General features: G+C 42.1%; 1 protein-coding gene across 1 annotated transcript in view; it reads right to left on the bottom strand.

Annotated features, from left to right (window-relative positions):
- The window catches only part of SMARCAD1 (SNF2 related chromatin remodeling ATPase with DExD box 1), a 193,097-nt gene that overhangs the window by 138,008 nt on the left and 31,899 nt on the right, over positions 1-23,190 (bottom strand). The window contains exons 4-5 of the mRNA XM_073601046.1: positions 20,115-20,280; positions 9,671-9,737 (exon numbers count right to left, since the gene is read on the bottom strand). Coding sequence (XP_073457147.1) covers positions 9,671-9,737; positions 20,115-20,280 — 233 coding nt within the window. The remainder of the gene's footprint in view (positions 1-9,670; positions 9,738-20,114; positions 20,281-23,190) is intronic.

The following is a 23,190-nucleotide window of genomic DNA, read 5'->3' as shown; positions in this document are numbered from 1 at the left end:
AAGTTCATAGAGCAATCAGGAGACACTGTCACGTTGCCATAAATGAGCAAAGTTGCTATGTCTTTTCAAAGTAAACTGGGGCACAGTTTAGAACTAAATTTAAAGCTCTGGTAATAGTACCAGATTTCATTTGCTACACTATTGGCCCCATCAATATCATGGTTGGCCTCACTGATCAATATATAGAACCATAGCTCAAAACTCGAAACTGAAATTGGCCAAGAAAAACAGAGGTTGTCATTATTGATTTTATTCGGCAAATGTTAGTTACCTGCCTACAATGCGGGTTCTCTGTTCAAAACTTCTCTTCTTAACTAACCCAGGATCTTGTGAAAGAATAATAAATGCACTTTTTTTTCCTACAAAAATATGTGCAATTTTTATTTTTATCACAAAGTTGAACTTAGCCTTTAACCATTTACATAACTATTTACTGTAACAACCAGACAACTAGCCACTTTACAAAGTTAGTAATGACACTCCCATATTTACGCTTAAAGTGTTATTAACTTATTATTAACTCCAAGCTAAGCTGCAATATATTACATTTTTGGCTTAATGCCGCTTTAATTCAGTGCTTCTGGCATGAATATAAAGGCATTAAAAGCTAAGTACTTGAATCTATGGTTGTCCACTGTGCAGTCATTCTACCAGTTTAATACTTTAAAGCAGCACAAGAAGCCAAAAACTTCATGCGCTCCTTGTCAGTATGCAGTGTGACAGATCCGCTTATTACTGTGCTACTCATCCTTTCACCTTCCAGCCACAGCCACAGGCTGGAGGCAGCTACAATACAGCCTGGGCTCAGAGAAGGTAGGATAAATGATGCTGGTAGTCAAGTCATTCAGGCCTCTTTCCCACTGGCAGAGTCCGCCAGTGAATCTGCCCGTTCAGCGTGGGATCTCTCTACTGATCCCCACTGAGCAGGTAGATGACAGTTCCGTGTACGCTCCACTGATGTAGAATGAACATGGACATAGCCCGCTGTCCTCTATGAACTGTCAGATGTAAACGGACTGCCTGTCCGTTTCCGTCCAACTGTCAACCGATCCGATGCCGGTGGGTGTCAACAGACACATGTCCGTTGACATTCGCCGCTCCACAGAGAGCATTGGATTGTCTGATAGGGTCTACCTGGAAAACTGACAGGCGAACCCATTGGGCCTTCACTGTGAAAAGGGTCTTAATCTGTAAGATTGTGAACATATAGTGGCAGAAAATAATTACTGCAGAGGATGACTCTGGATTGAGTGTTGCAGTAAAGGCAATGTTTTTTTTTTAATTTTACTTTATTATTTTAATTTTTTTCTTTGCTTGTAGTTCAGAAGTCCTGAGTTGTACCCCACTGTGCAGTAACTTGGAGTGCCATTAACAATGATTGGCTCTTTAATGCACCTTACATACAGCAGTGGAAATGGGTCCTAAAGAGTTAATACAATTCATAAACACAGATTTTGCTTTTATACAACAGAGAGAAAACAGACCTAAAAACATTCAGAGAGACCCATTCATTTTACTAAGAAAAATGCTTATGTCAGATCATTTCTTGTCTACATGGGGATTTTGGATGTGACAAGATAATGAGCCACTCACATGATAGAAAGTGCTGACATTTTTATTTTGATTAGCAGCTGAATTCTTTCACTGCTTTGATCCGTCTATGAAACTTAAGGACACACCTCAGGCAGAATACTACTATAGCTAGCAAGCAGAAAATGTGCATTCATTTGTTGGTCAGTCAGTCACAGACCAGACCACACTAGGAAACACACCTTAAAAAGTAAGGTGCACTAAACGTGTATACCGTATTTAAAAAAAATCCTTACCTCTAAGCTTATTTCTGAACATTAATTATGCATATCTGCAAATTAATCATTTAATACCCCCCATTAAACCTTATGTGACCTCTCATTGCATTTATAATGCAAACTATCCATAACGCAGATGTTGAATAAGGTTTCAGCAACTCACAGAACCAGAAGAAGTGCCTCAAGTTAAAGCAGACGCTATTAAAAACGGAAACATGTCTTTACCTGCTGAAAACATTAACATGGACAGCAGCTGTGATCTGCCCCGAATGCCAGAATGGCAGACTGCCCCACAGTGTGTGTGCTGCTGGGAGTGTGTACAGGAACCAAATCTACAAAATTGTTCCTTATTACAGCAAATATTTGAGAAAATTAGTATGAAAGAGAAAAAGTGTGCTATCGAGTCATAATTCAAGAGATACAGATAAAGATAAAAAGTGTAATGATTTTATTTGTAAGATATTAAAGAGAACAGAGTTGGGCATTAATAAAAATCTGAATCTCTACATAAAATGTAAGAGTGCAGCTTTATCGTTCCTACATAGATGTGTGCTGATATTCACTTCTGTTCTCCTGTCAGGAACAAATGGTCAGCCAACTGTTAGGTTATGTGGCCACTCCGCAGGCTGGTCTGTCCTCACATACCAGCCAACCTGGAACGCACTTGAAAGCGAGCCCTTCTATGCGCTCCTTGCTGTAAAGGCCAGTTATAGGTTGAGGTGGTTGCCATTTGTTTGTCTGTCTTCCAGCCTGACCTCAAGACAAACATTTTCTTTGCTGCAGAAAGACTTTAAAACTGCCATTAACAAATTATTTAGCTTTTTTTATGTAATCCTGCCTTTGTTATACAACAGTTTTTAGCATCTATGTCTTCAGAACTGAGCTCAGATATCTAGGACAATTTTGCAGCCTGATCATTCTACACTGTCAGTGACAGAAAAAGATTATAAAAAAATCCACAGAATGAAGGTTGCAGTGTGGATAATTAGAGCAGACTGAAATATCTGTTGTTCTTTATAGATGGGCCCTATAGTATAAAGGCATTATAAACCTTCCAATTTTACACCCATTGTCACCGGCATGTAACATGTACAATGACCCTGTAATAGCATGGTGTAATTTGTTGCCCTGGCTGTTCAGCATACAGTAGATTAACTGTTCGCATTTCTGAGTAAGATGTTACTTTTTGTGTTTAACCAATTGCCTACTAGACACTTTCACCCTCTTCCTGCCAAGGCTAATTTTCAGCACTGTCACACTTCGAATGACAATTGCTCGGTCATGCAAAACTGTAACCAAATTAAATTTTTATCATTTTTTTTCACACAAATAGCTTTCTCTTGGTGGTATTTAATCACCACTGGGTTTTTTATTTTTTGCTAAATAAAAGAGAAAAAGACTGAAGATAAAAAAAATGTTTTTCATAGTTTGCTATAAAATTTTGCAAACAGGTAATATTTTTCCTTCATTGGTGTGCGCTGATGAGAGTAGCCTGAGTGTAGACTAATAGGTGACACTTATGAGAAGGCACTGGTGGGCACTGCATTGATATTCAGTGCCCCGATTATCAGTGTAGATGTCCCTTTTACACAAGCCAGTTATTGGCTCTTCTCTCCTCACGTCGGCATTCCTTCACGCTGTTAACGTGAGGAGAGAAGAGCCGATAACCAGCTTGTGTCTACATCGTGATCAGCTGTGATTTCACAGAGCTGATCACGTAGTAAACAGCCGCTGATTGGCTCTTTACCCCAATCTGTGATCAGCAGTTTCCTGAGAACACAGTGATCACTGAGTGCGCTGCCCGCATGCTGCAAGGGGTTACAGGAGGATGTCATATGACACCCTCCCAGAACTGGCCGGCCGTGCTGTAGCAGCCATTCAGCTATAGCATGGTCAGCGAGTTGTTAAACATGAGGCCTGGCACTGTGCAGGTTAATACATGACCTCCATCTGATGGCTAATAACTGACACTTCCTGTGCAAAAGTATCTGTGTGACATATCCCACAATCCCTGGGTCTCTCAATTTACTGATGTAGGTGAGCACTAAATACTAAATATGACACAGATACAAACTAGCAGAGGAATAAACAGAGATCACAATGTTGGAAGAGATGTCTTTTTACCACATTAGTATTCGCACATTTATGATGCAACAGAGGAAATGGTGAGGCATGGATTGGAAGAGGAGTAACAAGAAGTTGCCTATCCTCAATAATGACAAGCTAGGTGAGTGAATACATGGACATACAGTGGATATAAAAAGTCTACGCACCCCTGTTAAATGACAGGTTTCTGTGATGTAAAAAAATGACACAAAGATAAATTTCAGAACTTTTCCCACCTTTAATGTGACCTATAAACAATACAACTCAGTTGAAAAACAAACTGAAATCTTTTAGGTGGCTAGAAGTAAAAAATAAAAAAAGTAAAATATGGGTTGCATAAGTGTGCACACCCTTAACCACTTCAGCCCCGCAAGAATTTACCCCCTTCCTGACCAGGCCATTTTTTGCAATACGGCACTGCATCGCTTTAACTGACAATTGCGCGGTCCTGCGACGTTGTACCCAAACAAAATTTATTTCCCTTTTCCCCTACAAATTGAGCTTTCTTTTGGTGGTATTTGATCACCTCTGTGGTTTTTATTTTTTGCGCTATAAACAAAAAAGAGCGACAATCTTGGGAAAAAAACAAACAAACAAAAAACACACAATATTTTGCACTTTTTGCTATAATAAATATTCAAAAACACATTTCTTCATCAGTTTAGGCGATATGTATTCTTCTACATATTTTTGGGGAAAAAAAAAAAATCGCAATAAGTGTATATTGATTAGTTTGCGCACAAGTTATCGCGTCTACAAAATAGGAAATAGATTTATGGTATTTTTATTTATTTTATTTATTTATTTATTTATTTTTTTACTAGTAATGGCGGTGATCTGTTATTTTTATCGGGACTGCAACATTGCGACGGACACTTGACACTTTTTTGGGACCAGTGACATTTATACAGAGTCTGATTACTGAATAAATGTCACTGGCAGGGAAGGGGTTAACACTAGGGAGAGATCAAGGGGTTAAATGTGTTCTAACTGTGGGGGGAGTGTGGCTGACTAGAGGAGGAGAGAGATTGTTGTTTGTACTTAGTAGGAACATACGATCTGTCTCCTCTCCCCTGACAGAACCAGGATTTGTGTGTTTAAAAACACACAGATCCTGGTTCTTGCTCTGTCACGAGCGATCGCGGGTGCCCAGCGGTCATCGCGCACCTGCTACAGTGTCTTAGAGAGCCAACGTACAGCTACTATGGCTCATGCAGGGGAGAAATACTGCCGCAGTGTAACTGCGGCGGCTGGTCTGGAAAGGGGTTAGCTAATACTTTGTTGAAGCCCCGTTTTGATTCTATTACAGCACTCAGTCTTTTTGGATACGAGTCTATCAGCATGGCACATTTTGACTTGGCAATATTTATCCACTCTTCTTTGAAAAAGCACTCCAAATCTGTCAGATTGCGAGGGCATCTCCTGTGCACAGCCCTCCTCAGATCACCCCACAGATTTAAAATCGGATTCAGGTCTGGGCTCTGGCTGGGCCATTCCTAAACTTTAATATTCTTCTGGTGAAGCCACTCCTTTGTTAATTTGGATGTGTGCTTTGGGTCGTTGACATGCTAAAAGATGAAGTTCCTCTTCATGTTCGGCTTCCTAGCAGAAGCCTGAAGGTTTTGTGCCAATATTGACTGGTATTTGGAACTGTTCATAATTCCCTCTACCTTGACTAAGACCCCTGTTCTAGCTGAAGAAAAAACAGCCCCAAAGCATGATGCCGCCACCAGCGGCAAAAGCTCACAATGCTCTAGGAAGGCTCAAGGACAAGGATAGTAAGTGAAGCATCTAGGAGCTAGTGCTGTAGAGATACCATTTTCTATGTCCTGTATCACATTTAGGGTCCATTCACACCATCGGCACACACTACTGCTGGTGAGCGCCAAAGGGCAGCAGTGCTGATGTACTGAAAAGGGTGCATTGCACGGTTTACTTTTTTTGTGCAACTTTACTGAAATGTCACATTTCAGTAATTTCTATTGCCTGCAGTAGGGTGCAATACAGTGGATTTAGTTGCCTGCTATAGTGTGGTGGTGTGAACTGAAATGATTGGGAACACTGCTTTCTGGCAACTGCATTGGGCAAGGATGCCCAGTACAGCCCAATGCATCTGATGTGAATGAGCCTTTAAACTTGCAAGTCAGATCTCTAAGAAACTTAGAACTGGCTTTTTTTATATCAGGCTTTTTGAATGAGAAAAGCAGTAAAGAACCTGCAGTAGGATGGAGACTTAGACTCCATTACATGCTAATTTAAGTAAGCCTCTCAAGTTTAAACTTCTCAAATGCTTGGCTTTATTTATTTGAAAATTATTTGCCCAGGCTGTGCTGAAAACAGACCACTTCTTTTTGATCACCTCTGACACTATAGAGTCTGTGTTCAGCTGTTTCCATTGCCAGCCCAGGCGTCAGCCGAGGTCCTAGCAAGGGCTAGGAAGCTGACGGCAGGGTTAAAAAGCTGCAGGCAGCAGCTACGTATATCAGGATTGTGTTTGAAGTGAATCCAAATTTAGACAACTGACGTACTTTAACTAGTTTTATGTATCTTATTAGGCATAGGTGGGCAACAGGGTCTCGCTAAGGATCACAAACACGCACATTCCATAATCGACTCACTACCAATGAAATGGGGGGGTGGAGGGTGTTGAAATAGTACAGTACAGGAGCATGCACGGCTTCCAAATATGGCGGACGTGTGATCCCTCAGCTCCGGTCCCCGCCCTTTTTCTGGGACTCCCACTGCAAGCTCCACAAGCCTCATGAGTCACCTCACCGAATTCCAGCTACCACATCGCATCTCATGGTGAAAATTGTGGATCAAAAACTCATCTACTCTTCCTTCCCCAAGTCGCGCCTAAACTCACCATGGACCGCCTCCTGCTTAGGCCTGCATCCCAGCCTCGAGTGTACAGGATAACCCGTCAGACACCACGGACCCACTCACGACTGGAGGAGGTAACCCTTTTCATGTACCATACTCCCAACCTCCAGGGTCGCTCACCCCACTAACTGCAGAGGTCCTGGATGTCAAATTGAACTCCCTGCTCAAAAATATCACCCACAACATTTCACTAAGAGACACACTAGAAACTAAATTTGACACAATATGTTCACGTTCTGAAGGAGGACAATGCTTATTTAAAAAAATACTTTTACCCAGATCCAGACACAGCAAGAAGACCCGGAGAACAGGGAACATAGAAAAAAAATCTATGATTTAGGAGGGGTGCCTGAATCAGTGGGAGACCAGGACCTGCGCTCTTATCCCCTAAGCCTGTTTTAACACTGTAGCCCCTCACATCCTGGATATTGACTGTCGCCTGGATAGAGCACACAGATCTTTAGCGCCCAAACCCCCAGCTGGGGAGAACCCCAGGATATCTTCGTCCGCTTTCATCACTTTGATAGTAAGGAAGCCCTTACCATAGCTACCCTCAACAAAACCAGGCTGGATTTCAAGAGGGCCAAGATAAAGATCTTTAGTGATCTGTCACCTATTACCCTTGCCAAACTTCAGAGCTTTCGACCTATAACCAGCCACCTACAAAATCATGAAATTATGTACCACTGGGGCTTCCCATTCCGCCTCTCTGCCTCCTGGGAGGGAGTACAGCACTCTATGCGTGATCTCCAAGAGTGAAGCCTTCCTCCGCAACCTGGGCATACCACACCTTCCTGGAGAGGATCTCCTGCCCTTGCCTGCAACACCAAACCTACCACTTGCTCCAAGCAGGATCTGGACCCCGGTTTGACAGAAACAACCCAAGTCCATCTCCGCTCCTGTGGCGTCCTTCCTCCAGACTCCCAACACGATGGATCTATCCACACCCTCGGTCCTATTTTTTCTCGTTTCTGGCTGTGCGCTCCTCGCCTTTTAGCCAGAGTTCCTGAGTTGGAAACACTTCCCCGTATCCGTGAGATGACTCTTGATTCTGGTATTTTATTTTGTGTCTTAGTATTATCTGTTCAAATGTTTACTTCCCTACGTTCTTATACCGGAATATGGTGGGGACCCCCACCCCTGCTTGGAGGTCCTCATGTGCCCTCGTTTAGTCCAGAGCCACAGCCCTGACTTCCTGACAGGTTTTCTTTGCATTTTATTATTTATCCTTTTTTCAGGTACCTGTGGTCAGTCCACCATATGGACTATTTGCAAGTCTCTTGTATTGTTTCTGTTTATACAATTTTAATCACATCTTTTTATGCTATTTCCCTACCTCATACATACCCTTTCTATTTCTACTTCTGTTGTACAGCATCTTAAGATTTCCTACTTATAATGTCAAGGGCTAAAACTCAGTTCAAAAGAGATGGATGGCGTTGGAGTTTAGGTCCGCAGCCGCTGATGTGATCATGATCCAGGAAACCCACTTCCGCCCAGGAGGGTCCTTTAAACTTGCCAGTAAAACTATTCCCAACTGCTTACATGGCCTCCGACCCTTCGGAGAAGGCAGGTGTAGCAATTTTAATCCAACATTCATGCCCCCTACGAATTAAATCTTCCTACTTGGACCCTGGATTGTGATTACCTCACACATTCCCTTACGTTGGTCAATGTCTAGGCTCCTAATACTGTTCAAATTCTTTTTCTCACTGATATGTTTGAGCAACTGGAGAAGTTTTCCCAACCCCTTATGATTATAGGGGGAGATTTTAATCTGACTATGTCACCTGGGAAAGATAGACTAGTACTATTCCCAACTACTACAGATGCCAAAGTGAGTCGCCTATCCACCTCCTTCCGCAGACTTATTAGAGCACATAACAACCTTGATATTTGGAGAATTAAACACCCTATACATAGGCAATACACATTTTACTCTCCTCCCCCCAAATTGTACTCTAGATTGAACCATTTCTTCATAACCTTCATTTTGCTGTCAACCACTGCGGCCGCAGAAATTAACCCCATAACATGGTCAGATCGCTCGTCTGTACACTATGACATTGACCTTCATTCTGTCTCTCCTAGGACATGTCATTGGCACCTAAATGAAACATTTCTTCGTGTCCCAGAAATCAGGGATCAATTGTCCAGGGACATGATTGAGTTTTTTCAACTTAATGGGGGTACTGTGTCGGAGGCTTCCACCTTGTGGGAAACACACAAAGCGTATTTTTGAGGCCAATGTTTCTCAGCTGGTGCACGTCTGACAAGAGAGACTGCTCTTCAACGGTCCTCCACGGTGGCCTGCCTCCGCACTGTTACTTTCCTTTGCAATCAGCTCAGGTCTTTGGACATGAAAACAATTGCTAAATCTCTTTTGTGGTCAAAGCAGAAATTCTATGAATATTCCAACAAACCTCACAGGATGCTTGTGAATAGATTGAAACTCCGCCCTTTACACTCCTTCCCGGATTTTCTTAAAAAAAGCTAAAGGGTCCCCTACCTACTACCCCCATATTATGTCAAAAGTTTTTGGGGAAACAGCCTTTTTACACAATGCAGAGGATTAACCCCTTAGGTTCCACTGAGTATAACAAGCATGCTTTAGTGCATATACAGACTGATTTTACTGTTGTAAGGCTTAGTAACACTAATTCTCTGACCATCACCTGCAGCATATCAACAGTGTCTAACCATCTACTATATGTCCAGTTGTCCGTTTTTTTGTAGCATTGCATACACAGAGTATTATTTTACAGCCTTTTGGTGATTTTGGTGCTTGCACTGGTTTACCACAACTAATTTCTGTTGAGTGCATTCAAGCACAAAAGTGAAAACTCTAATGCAATACAATAAACAAGACATACCCTTATCATCAAAGCGAGCTATACCAGCAGCTACAGCATCTTCCAATGTGTCCGTGGATTGAATTAGCTGTAATAAGAAAAACATCATTAATCTTAAAAATTCATTATAGGTTACACCCAACCCCAGCAGTACAGCTACCTAAAAAAGCCTGGTCATTTTGGTCCTCGGACTCTCCCAAGATGAAAGGTATTATGCTCTTTTACAATATGCTGCATGCTAAAGACTACTTTTCGAAGTCTCCAGCCATCAAACAATGGGAACGAGATCTGAAAATATCATTTTCAGACGCTCAATGGCAACAGGCTATCCACTATAACCAGAGTACATCTAAAATGTGTGAACTACTGGGAATAGTCCCAAAAACTCCAACATAGATGGTACTCAACACCAGTCCAAATGTATAAATTTGCCAACCTGGACGATGATAAATGCTGGCGCGGATGCTCTGACAGGATCTTTACCCAACATAGTGTGGGACTGTCCTCACCTAAGAAGCTTCTGGAACCAAATATTCACTCTTATAGCAAGGTTCATGAGCTGCTTAACTTAGCATGGGTATAGGTGGAAAGATTCCTGGCTCTGCAGTCTAACTCCCTTGGGAAATTTTACAAGACATGGGACCCTTGGCTTACAACCGGAGTGAATGTATATTGTGTGACATATGTATAAACGCACCAGTACTGAAAAATCTGCACCATTTAGGGGAGCCCCTAGCAGCTCATCTGACCTCTGTATGCTTAGCTATACGTTGATTTGACTAACACGACTTGTTCTGAATTGTGACCTTTATCACAAATCCAATGCATGTTAATATAAATGCCTCGGATACTCAACGTATACTCTTCATACTATTTGTTAATGTTAAAAAACCCAATAAACATATTAAAAAAAAATCATTATAGTTTAAAACATTACATTAATGATTTTTTTTTTTTTTAAGTAAAAATAAAACAGCTAGCTGTTACTGTTCACACCCACCATCACAGAAGCAAGCTCCTGATGATACCAACTCTGGGGGGGGGGGGGTTTCAGTCAGACTTAAGGAAGAATGAAAAAATGACCTACACTTACATCAAGAGCATTATTCAACTTTGGTCAAAGCTGCACAGTTTGTTTTTACCTGCAACGGGGCAGCTTTTTGGTAAAGGTGAACTATGGCTACGTAACTTACTAGATAAACCAAGAATGTTAAAAGTAGAGTTACTAAAATCATGAACCATTATATATATATATATATATATATATATATATATATATATATATATATATATACACAGTGGGGATGGAAAGTATTCAGACCCCCTTAAATTTTTCACTCTTTGTTATATTGCAGCCATTTGCTAAAATCATTTAACCACTTAAGGACCGCCTCACGCCGATGTACGTTGGCAAGGTGGCATAGGCAGGCAGAATCACGTACATGTACGTGATCTGCCTCCCGCGGGCGATCGGACCCCCCCCCCCGGTGCCCGAAGCGGTCCGCTTTTGTCCAGCGGCGATCGGAGGTGAGGGGGAGACCATCCATTCGTGGCCCTCCCCCTTGCGATCGCCGCCGGCCAATCAGATCATTCCTCTGCTGCTGTATGCTAAACAGCAGCAAAGGAAATGATGTCATCTCTCCTCGGCTCGGTATTTTCCGTTCCAGCGCCGAGGAGAGAAGACTGCCCTCTGAGTGAAAACACTACACACACACACACACACACACACACACACACACACACACACACTAGAACATGCCAGGCACACAATACACCCCCCTTTACCCCCGATCCCCCCCAATCACCCCTCACCCCTTGTGACAGTTAGTGTGGTGGAACAGTTAATGTTAGCCCCCTTTAGGTCTAGGGTACCCCCCTAACCCCCCCTAATAAAGTTTTAACCCCTTGATCACCCCCCGTTGCCAGTGTCGCTAAGCGATTATTTTTCTGATCGCTGTATTAGTGTCACTGGTGACGCTAGTTAGGGAGGTAAATATTTAGGTTCGCCGTCAGCGTTTTATAGCGCCAGGTACCCCCATATACTACCTAATAAATGTTTTAACCCCTTGATTGCCCCCTAGTTAACCCTTTCACCACTGATCACCGTATAACTGTTACGGGTGACGCTGGTTAGTTCGTTTATTTTTTATAGTGTCAGGGCACCCGCCGTTTATTACCGAATAAAGGTTTAGCCCCCTGATCGCCCGGCGGTGATATGCGTCGCCCCAGGCAGCGTCAGATTAGCGCCAGTACCGCTAACACCCACGCACGCAGCATACGCCTCCCTTAGTGGTAAGTATCTGTACGGATCAATATCTGATCCGATCAGATCTATACTAGCGTCCCCAGCCGTTTAGGGTTCCCAAAAAACGCAGTGTTAGCGGGATCAGCCCAGATACCTGCTAGCACCTGCGTTTTGCCCCTCTGCCCGCCCAGCCCAGCCCACCCAAGTGCAGTATCGATCGATCACTGTCACTTACAAAACACTAAACGCATAACTGCAGCGTTCGCAGAGTCAGGCCTGATCCCTGCGATCGCTAACAGTTTTTTTGGTAGCGTTTTGGTGAACTGGCAAGCACCAGCGGCCTAGTACACCCCGGTCGTAGTCAAACCAGCACTGCAGTAACACTTGGTGACGTGGCGAGTCCCATAAGTGCAGTTCAAGCTGGTGAGGTGGCAAGCACAAGTAGTGTCCCGCTGCCACCAAGAAGAAGACAAACACAGGCCTGTCGTGCCCATAATGCCCTTCCTGCTGCATTTGCCAATCCTAACTTCTGCAGCGCCCGTACTTCCCCCATTCACATCCCCAACCAAATGCAGTCGGCTGCATGAGAGGCATTTTTATGTCCTCCCGAGTACCCCTACCCAACGAACCCCCCCAAACAAGATGTGGTGTCTGCAGCAAGCGCGGATATAGGCGTGACACCCGCTATTATTGTCCCTCCTGTCCTGACAATCCTGGTCTTTGCATTGGTGAATGTTTTGAACGCTACCATTCACTAGTTGAGTATTGGGTAGGGTACAGCATTGCACAGACTAGGCACACTTTCACAGGGTCTCCCAAGATGCCATCGCATTTTGAGAGACCCGAACCTAGAACCGGTTACAGTTATAAAAGTTAGTTACAAAAAAAAAAAGTGTAAAAAAAAAAAAAATAGTTGTCGTTTTATTGTTCTCTCTCTCTATTCTCTCTCTATTGTTCTGATCTTTTTTACTGTATTCTATTCTGCAATGTTTTATTGTTATGTTTTATCATGTTTACTTTTCTGTGTTTTATTGTTAACCATTTTTTTGTCTTCAGGTACGCCATTCACGACTTTGAGTGGTTATACCAGAATGATGCCTGCAGGTTTAGGTATCATCTTGGTATCATTCTTTTCAGCCAGTGGTCGGCTTTCATGTAAAAGCAATCCTAGCGGCTAATTAGCCTCTAGACTGCTTTTACAAGCAGTGGGAGGGAATGCCCCCCACCCCCACCGTCTTCCGTGTTTTTCTCTGGCTCTCCTGTCTCAACAGGGAACCTGAGAATGCAGCCGGTGATTCAGCCAGCTGACCATAGAGCTGATCAGAGACCAGAGTGGCTCCAAACATCTCTATGGCCTAAGAAACTGGAAGCTATGAACATTTCATGACTTAGATTTCGCCGGATGTAAACAGCGCCATTGGGAAAGCATTTTATCACACTGATCTTGGTGTGGTCAGATGCTTTGAGGGCAGAGGAGAGATCTAGGGTCTAATAGACCCCATTTTTTGCAAAAAAGAGTACCTGTCACTACCTATTGCTATCATAGGGGATATTTACATTCCCTGAGATAACAATAAAAATGATTAAAAAAAAAATAAAAAAAATGAAAGGAACAGTTTAAAAATAAGATAAAAAAGCAAAAAAATAATTAAAAAAAAAAAAAAAGCACCCTTGTCCCCCCTCTGCTCTCGCGCAAAGGCGAACGCAAGCGTCGGTCTGGCGTCAAATGTAAACAGCAATTACACCATTCATGTGAGGTGTCACCGCGAACATCAGATCGTGGACAGTAATTTTAGCAGTAGACCTACTCTGTAAATCTAAAGTGGTAACCTGTAAAGGCTTTTAAAAATATATTTATTTTGTCACCACTGCACGTTTGTGTGCAATTTTAAAGCATGTCATGTTTGGTATCCATGTACTCGGCCTAAGATCATCTTTTTTATTTCATCAAACATTTGGGCAATATAGTGTGTTTTAGTGCATTAAAATTTAAAAAAGTGTGTTTTTTCCCCAAAAAATGCTTTTGAAAAATCGCTGCGCAAATACTGTGTGAAAAAAAAAATGAAACACCCACCATTTTAATCTGTAGGGCATTTGCTTTAAAAAAAATATATAATGTTTGGGGGTTCAAAGTAATTTTCTTGCAAAAAAAATAATTTTTTCATGTAAACAAAAAGTGTCAGAAAGGGCTGTCTCTTCAAGTGGTTAGAAGAGTGGGTGATGTGTGACATAAGCTTCTAAATGTTGTGCATAAAATGCCAGGACAGTTCAAAACCCCCCCAAATGACCCCATTTTGGAAAGTAGACACCCCAAGCTATTTGCTGAGAGTCATGTCGAATCCATGGAATATTTTATATTGTGACACAAGTTGCGGGAAAGAGACAATTTTTTTTTTTTTTTTTGCATAAAGTTGTCACTAAATGATATATTGCTCAAACATGCCATGGGAATATGTGAAATTACACCCCAAAATACCTTCTGTTGCTTCTCCTGAGTACGGGGATACCACATGTGAGACTTTTTGGGAGCCTAGCCGTGTACGGGACTCTGAAAACAAAGCACTGCCTTCAGGCTTTCTAAGGGCGTAAATTTTTGATTTCACTCTTCACTGCCTATCACAGTTTCGGAGGCCATGGAATGCCCAGGTGGCACAAACCCCCCCAAATGACCCAATTTTGGAAAGTAGACACCCAAAGCTATTTGCTGAGAGGTATAGTGAGTATTTTGCAGACCTCACTTTTTGTCACAAAGTTTTGAAAATTGAAAAAAGAAAAAAAAATGTTTTTTCTTGTCTTTCTTCATTTTCAAAAACAAATGAGAGCTGCAAAATACTCACCATGCCTCTCAGCAAATAGCTTGGGGTGTCTACTTTCCAAAATGGGGTCATTTGGGGGGGTTTATGCCACCTGGGAATTCAATGGCCTCCGAAACTGTGATAGGCAGTGAAGAGTGAAATCAAAAATTTACACCCTGAGAAATCCTGAAGGCGGCGATTGGTTTTCGGGGCCCCGTACGCAGTTAGGCTCCCAAAAAGTCCCACACATGTGGTATCCCCATACTCAAGAGAAGCAGCTAAATGTATTTTGGGGTGCAATTCCACATATGCCCATGGCCTGTGTGAGCAATATATCATTTAGTGACAACTTTGTGCAAAAAAAAAAAAAAAAAAAAATTGTCACTTTCCCGCAACTTGTGTCAAAATATAAAATATTCCATGGACTCAACATGCCTCTCAGCAAATAGCTTGGGGTGTCTACTTTCCAAAATGGGGGGGGGGTTTGTGCCATCTGGGCATTTTATGGCCTTCAAAACTGTGATAGGTAGTGAGGAGTGAAATCAAAAATTTACGCCCTTAGAAATCCTGAAGGCGGTGATTGGTTTTCGGGGCCCCGTACGCGGCTAGGCTCCCAAAAAGTCCCACACATGTGGTATCCCTGTACTCAGGAGAAGCAGCTGAATGTATTTTGAGGTGCAATTCCACATATGCCCATGGCCTGTGTGAGCAATATATCATTTAGTGACAACTTTTTTTAATTTTTTTTTTTTTTTGTCATTATTCAATCACTTGGGGCAAAAAAAATGAATATTCAATGGGCTCAACATGCCTCTCAGCAATTTCCTTGGGGTGTCTACTTTCCAAAATGGGGTCATTTGGGGGGGGTTTGTACTGCCCTGCCATTTTAGCACCTCAAGAAATGACATATGCAGTCATAAACTAAAAGCTGTGTAAATTCCAGAAAATGTACCCTAGCTTGTAGACGCTATAACTTTTGCGCAAACCAATAAATATACACTTATTGACATTTTTTTTACCAAAGACATGTGGCCGAATACATTTTGGCCTAAATGTATGACTAAAATTGAGTTTATTGGATTTTTTTTATAACAAAAAGTAAAAAATATCATTTTTTTTCAAAATTTTCGGTCTTTTTCCGTTTATAGCGCAAAAAATAAAAACCGCAGAGGTGACCAAATACCATCAAAAGAAAGCTCTATTTGTGAGAAGAAAAGGACACAAATTTCGTTTGGGTACAGCATTGCATGACCGCGCAATTAGCAGTTAAAGCGACGCAGTGTCAAATTGCAAAAAGTCCTCTGGTCTTTAGGCAGCCAAATGGTCCGGGGCTGAAGTAGTTAAGTTCATTTTTTTCCTCATGTACACACAGCACCCCATATTGACAGAAAAGCACAGAATTGTTAACATTTTTGCAGATTTATTAAAAAAGAAAAACTGAAATATCACATGGTCCTAAGTATTCAGACCCTTTGCTGTGACACTCATATTTAATGGTGATGGTTCTACACCTTCATTTGAGTCTAGCTGTGTTTGATTATACTGATTGGACTAGATTAGGAAAGCCATACACCTGTCTATATAAGACCCTACAGCTCACAGTGCATGTCAGAGCAAATGAGAATCATGAGGTCAAAAGGAACTGCCTGAAGAGCTCAGAGACAGAATTGTGGCAAGGCACAGATTTGGTCAAGGTTAAAAAAAAAATTCTGCTGCACTTAAGGTTCCTAGGAGCACAGTGGCCTCCATAATCCTTAAATGGAAGAATTTTGGGACGACCAGAACCCTTCCTAGAGCTGGCCGTCCAGGCCAAACTGAGCTATCAGGGGAGAAGAGCCTTGGTGAGAAAGGTAAAGAAGAACCCAAAGATCACGGTGGCTGAGCTCCAGAGATGCAGTCGGGAGATGGGAGAAAGTTGTAGACGAGGGAAAGATGAATGCAGCCAAGTACAGGGATATCCTGGATGAAAACCTTCTCCAGAGTGCTCAGGACCTCAGACTGGGCCGAAGGTTTACCTTTCAACAAGACAATGACCCCAAGCACACAGCTAAAATAATGAAGGAGTGGCTTCACAACAACTCTGTGACTGTTCTTGAATGGCCCAGCCAGAGCCCTGACTTAAACCCAATTGAGCATCTCTGGAGAGACCTAAAAATGGCTGTCCACCAACGTTTACCATCCAACCTGACAGAACTGGAGAGGATCTGCAAGGAGGAATGGCAGAGGATCCCCAAATCCAGGTGTGAAAAACTTATTGCATCTTTCCCAAAAAGACTAATGGCTGTATTAGATCAAAAGGGTGCTTCTACTAAATCCTGAGCAAAGGGTCTGAATACTTAGGAGCATGTGATATTTCAGTTTTTCTTTTTTAATAAATCTGCAAAAATGTCATCAATTCTGTTTTTCTGTCAATATGGGGTGCTGTGTGTAAATTAATGAGGAACTGGGCACTTTTACCCCCTTCCTGCCCAGGCCAATTCGTACTTTGAATGACTATTGTGCCATTTTTCACACAAATTGAGCTTTCTTTTGGTGGCATTTAATTATCACTGTTTATTTTTTTTGCTAAATAAAAAAAGACCAAAAATTTAGGAAAAAAAGTTTTTAAAGTTCTGAGCTTTTGCAAATAAGTAATTTTTCATCTTCACTGCTGTGTGCTGATGAGGCTGCACCGATGGGCTCTGATGGGGTTTCAGTTATAACCGGGGCCCTGATGATCAGTGTAAACAATGTGCCAACAGGCTTGCCGGTTAACAGCTCTCTTTTCCTCCCAAAGACACAGCGTGGGAGGAAAGGACTGCCTATAACCGTCTAGTCTGTTTACAGTGGGGAAAATTATTATTTGATCCCCTGCACATTTTGTAAGTTTGCCCACTTACAAAGAAATGAAGGGTCTAGAATGTTTATCATAGGTGTATTTTAAATGATAGAAACAGAATATCAACCAAAAATCCAGAAAAAACACATGATGCAAATGTTAATTATGCTGCAGTTCAGAGAGTAAAATAAATATTTGATCCCCAAGCAAAACAAGACTTAGTATTTGGTGGAGAAACCCTTGTTGGCAAGCACAGAGGTAAGACATTTCTTGAAGTTGGTTACCAGGTTTGCATACATCTCAGGAGGGATTTTGGTCCACTCTTCTTTACAGATTTTCTCTAAATCCTTAAAGTTTCTTGGCAACTCAAAGTTTCAGCTCCCTTCATACATTTTCTATAGGATTAAGGTCTGGAGACTGGCTAGGCCACTTCATGACCTTAATGTGCTTCTTCTTGAGCACCACCCCCATGCTTGCCTGTAGGTTATAGTCAACATTTTTACTTCCTGCAAACACGGCGAGTCGAGTTAAAGCCAAAGAGCTCACCAATTTTGGTCTCATCTGACCACAGCACTTTCTCCCAATCTTTCTCTAAATCATTTAGATGTTAATTGGCAAACTCCAGATGGGCCTGTACATGTGCCATTTTGAGGGGGGCTTTACGGGCGCTGCAGGATTTCAATCTATGGCTGCGTACTGTTACCAATGGTTTGTTTAGTGACTGTGGTCCCTACTGCCTTGAGATCATTCACAAGCTCCTCCTGCCGATTCCTCACTTTTCTCATGATCATCCTTACCCAATGAGGCGAAATCTTGCATGGAGCTCCAGACCAAAGGCAATTGATGGTTATTTTGTATTACTTCTATTTTCGAATAATCGCTCCAACAGTTGTCTCCTTCTCACAAAGCTTCTTGCTAATGGTCTGGTAGCCCATTTCAGCCTTGTGCAGGTCTACAATCTGGTCCCTATCTTTTGACAGCCCTTTGGTCTTGCCCATGATGATGAGGTTTGAATGAAAAAGATACTGTAGACAGGTGTCTTTTATACACATAACGAGTTGTCATTAGGCGCACCTCCTTAAGTTTACAGGACTAATCTGTGTATCTCATGAGCACACACTGTAGCCAGTCTGTGGGAGCCACAATTATTGTTGGTTGGTAGAGGATCAAATTTGTATTTTACTCACTGAACTGCAACTCCAAAACATTTGTATCATTTTTTTTCTTCTATATTTTAGGTTGATATTCTGTGTCCATCATTTAAAATACACCTATGATAAAAATTATAGACCCTTCATTCTTTTGAAAGCAGGCAAACTTACAAAATCTGCAGGGGATCACATTATTATTATTTTCCCCACTGTACATGTGATCAGCTGTGACTGGACACAGCTGATCACATGGTAAAGGACCACTGTGATTTGCCCTTTAACCCGATCTGTGATCAGCTGTGTCCAAAACCCACGCAGTGGCCAGGGTTATGGAAGGACATCTACCGACGCCCTCACAGAACTGGAAGACGTTGTAGGTGTTTTTTGCCTATAGTGCGGCTGGCAAGTGGTTAATTATTTTAAATTCCTTTAGTCCCAGCATAGAAACATTAATGCTAGGTTCACATCAGTGCAGATGGTTCCCGCAGCCGCAACCACTTGCACAAAAAAATATATAACTCACTATATGCAAGTGGGTGCCATTAATCTTAATGGCACGCCCTGGAAATTGCACTTGCATTGGGAACTGCACTGCACTTACGGTTCCCATGCAGGGTGCAGTTTCTAAACTGCTGCAGGGACCTTTTCCCTGGGTTTTGAGGTGCGCTTGCTAAATGTGTCTACGCAAAATGTGCAGTGCAGAGTCGCATATGTGTGAACCGAGCCTTGGGTCAGCGGGTGAACCCAATTATGATAGTTTATCATGCGATAGTGCTGTCAGTCACTGCAAACAAGCTTACAAAAGGAGAGAAAACTGACCTGGTCAATGTGCAGCTTCTACTTTAATGTCCAATTTCAAAAGGCTAGGGTGGGTCAGTGATTAATTTGTATTGTTTAACTGTAGTAAAAAACAGTGAAGTAATTGACATAACTATGCTAGCTGGCAGGGATTCCTGGATCACAAAATGAACATAACAGAATTAAAAAGGTTTTGGCAAACACAGTTCACATTTAATTTGTTTCACTGTGTATTTATTAACTGCCTGTCTGGAGTTCAGCATTAAAAAAAATTAAAAAAGGATATATCTCTATATCTATAATGCATGCAGTTCCATGCACCCGTCCCTGCATGACTGTCCGACTCTGTGCGATCGCTGTCCGATCAGTCCATTCAGTCAATGAGTTCCCATTCACCTTTTAAGGACATTCTGCATGCAGCTCATCGGTTAAAAAAAAAAAAAAAAGTAGTGAACGCGTCCAAGTGAATGACAGCTGAAATCTGATTATTGTAGAACACTTTTTAATTTTTTATTTACATATAGTAGTTTTCCTAAGCATCTTCGGGTGACATTGCAAAGACTGACTTTTTTTTCCTTTTTTGCTGAATAGAATACCCCTTTAAATATGAACAAAAAAAGAAAATTAAACTTATTAGGTTTTAACTGCACCACATTACTTGCAATAGCTCTTCACTGGTCCTTTGAGGGAAGATTTCTTTAAGTTTTTCGAGTTTTTCATCTTTGGTCCCATCGTTAACCTGAGATATATTTGTTGCAGTAGTCGTCTTGGGAGGAGGGCATTCATCTGCTGAATCATCTGTGGCAGATTCCGAAACCCCGTTCCTTTAACAAAAAGGACACAATGCTTTAGATGAGTGTGCTCATATCAAAACCACAGCTACCTAACAGGTTAAGGATTTTTTGTCAATACCCTCTTCCTTATACTTGGAAAAAGAACCCAGTCCTGAGAAAAGCAGAATTTTTGTACATAATGGAAAATCCTTTTCCTAGAGTTGAGACACAGTCTCTCACCTGCTACCTACAGGAGGATTGGACATTGGCAAACAAAATAAAACTGTAGGTCAGCCCAGGAAAACCCTCTAACACTACCAGCATGCCTCAGGTTTGTAGCAAAACAGTACTGACGGCATGATCAGAAAGATGGGTGGGACCTGTGTCCCTCAATGGACTCCAAGAAAATTATATTTCAGTGAGTACAAAAACCCAATTTTCTTCCTCATCCTTTGAGGGACATGACATTTTTCACTTTTAGAATATTCAAAAGCATTTCAACAGAGGGGTGGGAACATAGCAAACAATTGCAAACAGGCCCAATGTGAACAGTAACAACTGGGGGCTGCCTGCAGCTCAAGAGACACCTGAATTCCTTTACACTCAATGCTGGCATCGGAAGAGAATGCAGCCCCACCTGGTAGAAAAAGAAAACCCAGGTGACATCCTTGCATAGTGAAAACAGTGCTAGATGCCAGAAAGATCAAAACACTAGCAAGCCGCTGACAGCCATAGCCAACCGCTTCTGAATCCCTCGCTAGCCCAGTGCTACAGTGAGTGCTGACAGTCACTGCTCTCTGCTCAGAGAGGACTGAGAACTGAGCCCATATTACCATCATGACACCTAGGATGCAGTGAGAGAAATCTTTTCTATAGCAACTTATGAATACATAATGTTATGAGCCTGAGGAATTGTGTAGCAGGATGTAGGTGTGACTGAAAGGAATAAACTTGATTGGGTCATGGTGTGAATGGTCTGGACAACAGAGGATGTTCTTTGGCAACAATGCTGTCAATTTTATCTTAGTGAAGGGTTTTGGAATGTTTTATTGATTGTGTTCAAATATTCTTCTGTATTTGTTATACTAATGAAATAACTATTAGTATTTTGAGGTTCCAACGGAGGCAGAGGTTCCCTTTGGAACATCTGCCACAAGAACTAGGACAAAGACAACCTGGTCCCTTAGATCCCAAATAACTAAATGTACAGTATCTCACAAAAATGAGTACTCCCCTCACATTTTTGTAAATATTTTATTATATCTTCATATGACAACACTGAAGAAATTACACTTTGCTACAATGTAAAGTAGTGAGTTTACAGCTTGTATAACAGTGTAAATTTGCTGTCCCCTCAGAAGAACTCAACACAGCCATTAATGTCTAAACTGCTGGCAACAAAAGTGAGTACACCCCTAAGTGAAAATGTCCAAATTGGGCCCAATTAGCCATTTTCCCTCCCCAATGTCATGTGACTCCTTCGTGTTACAAGGTCTCCGGTGCCAATGGGGAGCAGGCATGTTAAATTGTGTTATCACTCTCACTGTCTCATACAGGTCACTGGAAGTTCAACATGGCACCTCATGGCAAAGAACTCTCTGAGGATCTGAAAAAAAAGAATTGTTGCTCTACATAAGGATGGCCTAGGCTATAAGAAGATTCCCAAGACCCTGAAACGGAGCTGCAGCATGGTGGCCAAGACCATACAGTAGATTTAACAGGACAGGTCCCACTCAGAACATGCCTTGTCATGGTCGACCAGAGAAGGTGAGTGAACGTGCTCAGAGTCATATCCAGAGGTTGTCTTTAGGAAATAGACTTATTAGTGCTGCCAGCATTGCTGCAAAAGGTTGAAGGGGTGGGGGGGGGGGGTCAGCCTGTCAGTGCTCAGACCATACTCCGCATAGTGCATCAAATTGGTCTGCATTGCTGTCGTCCCAGAAGGAAGCCTCTTCTAAAGATGATGCACAAGAAAGCCCTCAAACAGTTTGCGGAAGACAAGCAGACTAAGGACATGGATTATTGGAACAATGTCCTGTGGTCTGATGAGACCAAGATAAACTAATTTGGTTCAGATGGTGTCAAGTGTGTGTGGTGGCAACCAGGTGAGGAATACAAAAGACAAGTGTGTCTTGCCTACAGTCAAGCATGGTGGTGGGAGTGTCATGGTCTGGGGCTGCATGAGTGCTGCCAGCACTGGGGAGCTACAGTTCATTGAGGGAACCATTAATGCCAACATGTACTGTGACATACTGAAGCAGAGCATGATCCCCTCCCTTCAGAGACTGGGCTGCAAGGCAGTATTCAAACACACCTCCAAGACGACCACTACCTTGCTAAAGAAGCTGAGTGTAAAGGTGATGGACTTGGCCAAACATGTCTCCAGACCCAAACCCTATTGAGCATCTGTGGGGCATCCTCAAATGGAAGGTGGAGGAGCGCAAGGTCTCTAACATCCACCAGCTCCGTGATATCGTCATGGAGGAGTGGATGAGAACTCCAGTGGCAACCTGTGAAGCTCTAGTGAAATCCATGCCCAAGAGGGTTAAGGCAGTGCTGGAAAATAATGGTGGCCACACAAAATATTGACACTTTGGGCACAATCTGGACATTTTCACATAGGGGTGTACTCACTTTTGTTGCCAGCGGTTTAGACATTAATGGCTGTGTTGAGTTATTTTGAGGGGACTGCAAATTTACACTGTTATACACGCTGTACATTCACTAATTTATATTGTAGCAAAGTGTAATTTCTTCAGTGTTGTCACATGAAAAGACAATAAAATATTTACAAAAAATGTGAGGGGTGTACTCACTTTTGTGAGATACTGTAGATATGCCATCTGTGCAGAAACACAGGAAGGTAGTAACTGAAGAGCAAAAGGAGGGAGCGGAAAGCAAAGATTTAGTTTGTATCTTTAGAATATCACTTCTTTCTTCTAAGCACCTGAGAGGCAAAAG

The sequence above is a fragment of the Aquarana catesbeiana genome, linkage group LG01 (genome assembly GCF_042186555.1).
Source record: "Aquarana catesbeiana isolate 2022-GZ linkage group LG01, ASM4218655v1, whole genome shotgun sequence".
NCBI classification, from domain to species: domain Eukaryota; kingdom Metazoa; phylum Chordata; class Amphibia; order Anura; family Ranidae; genus Aquarana; species Aquarana catesbeiana.
This window is presented reverse-complemented; position numbering and strand designations above follow the sequence as displayed.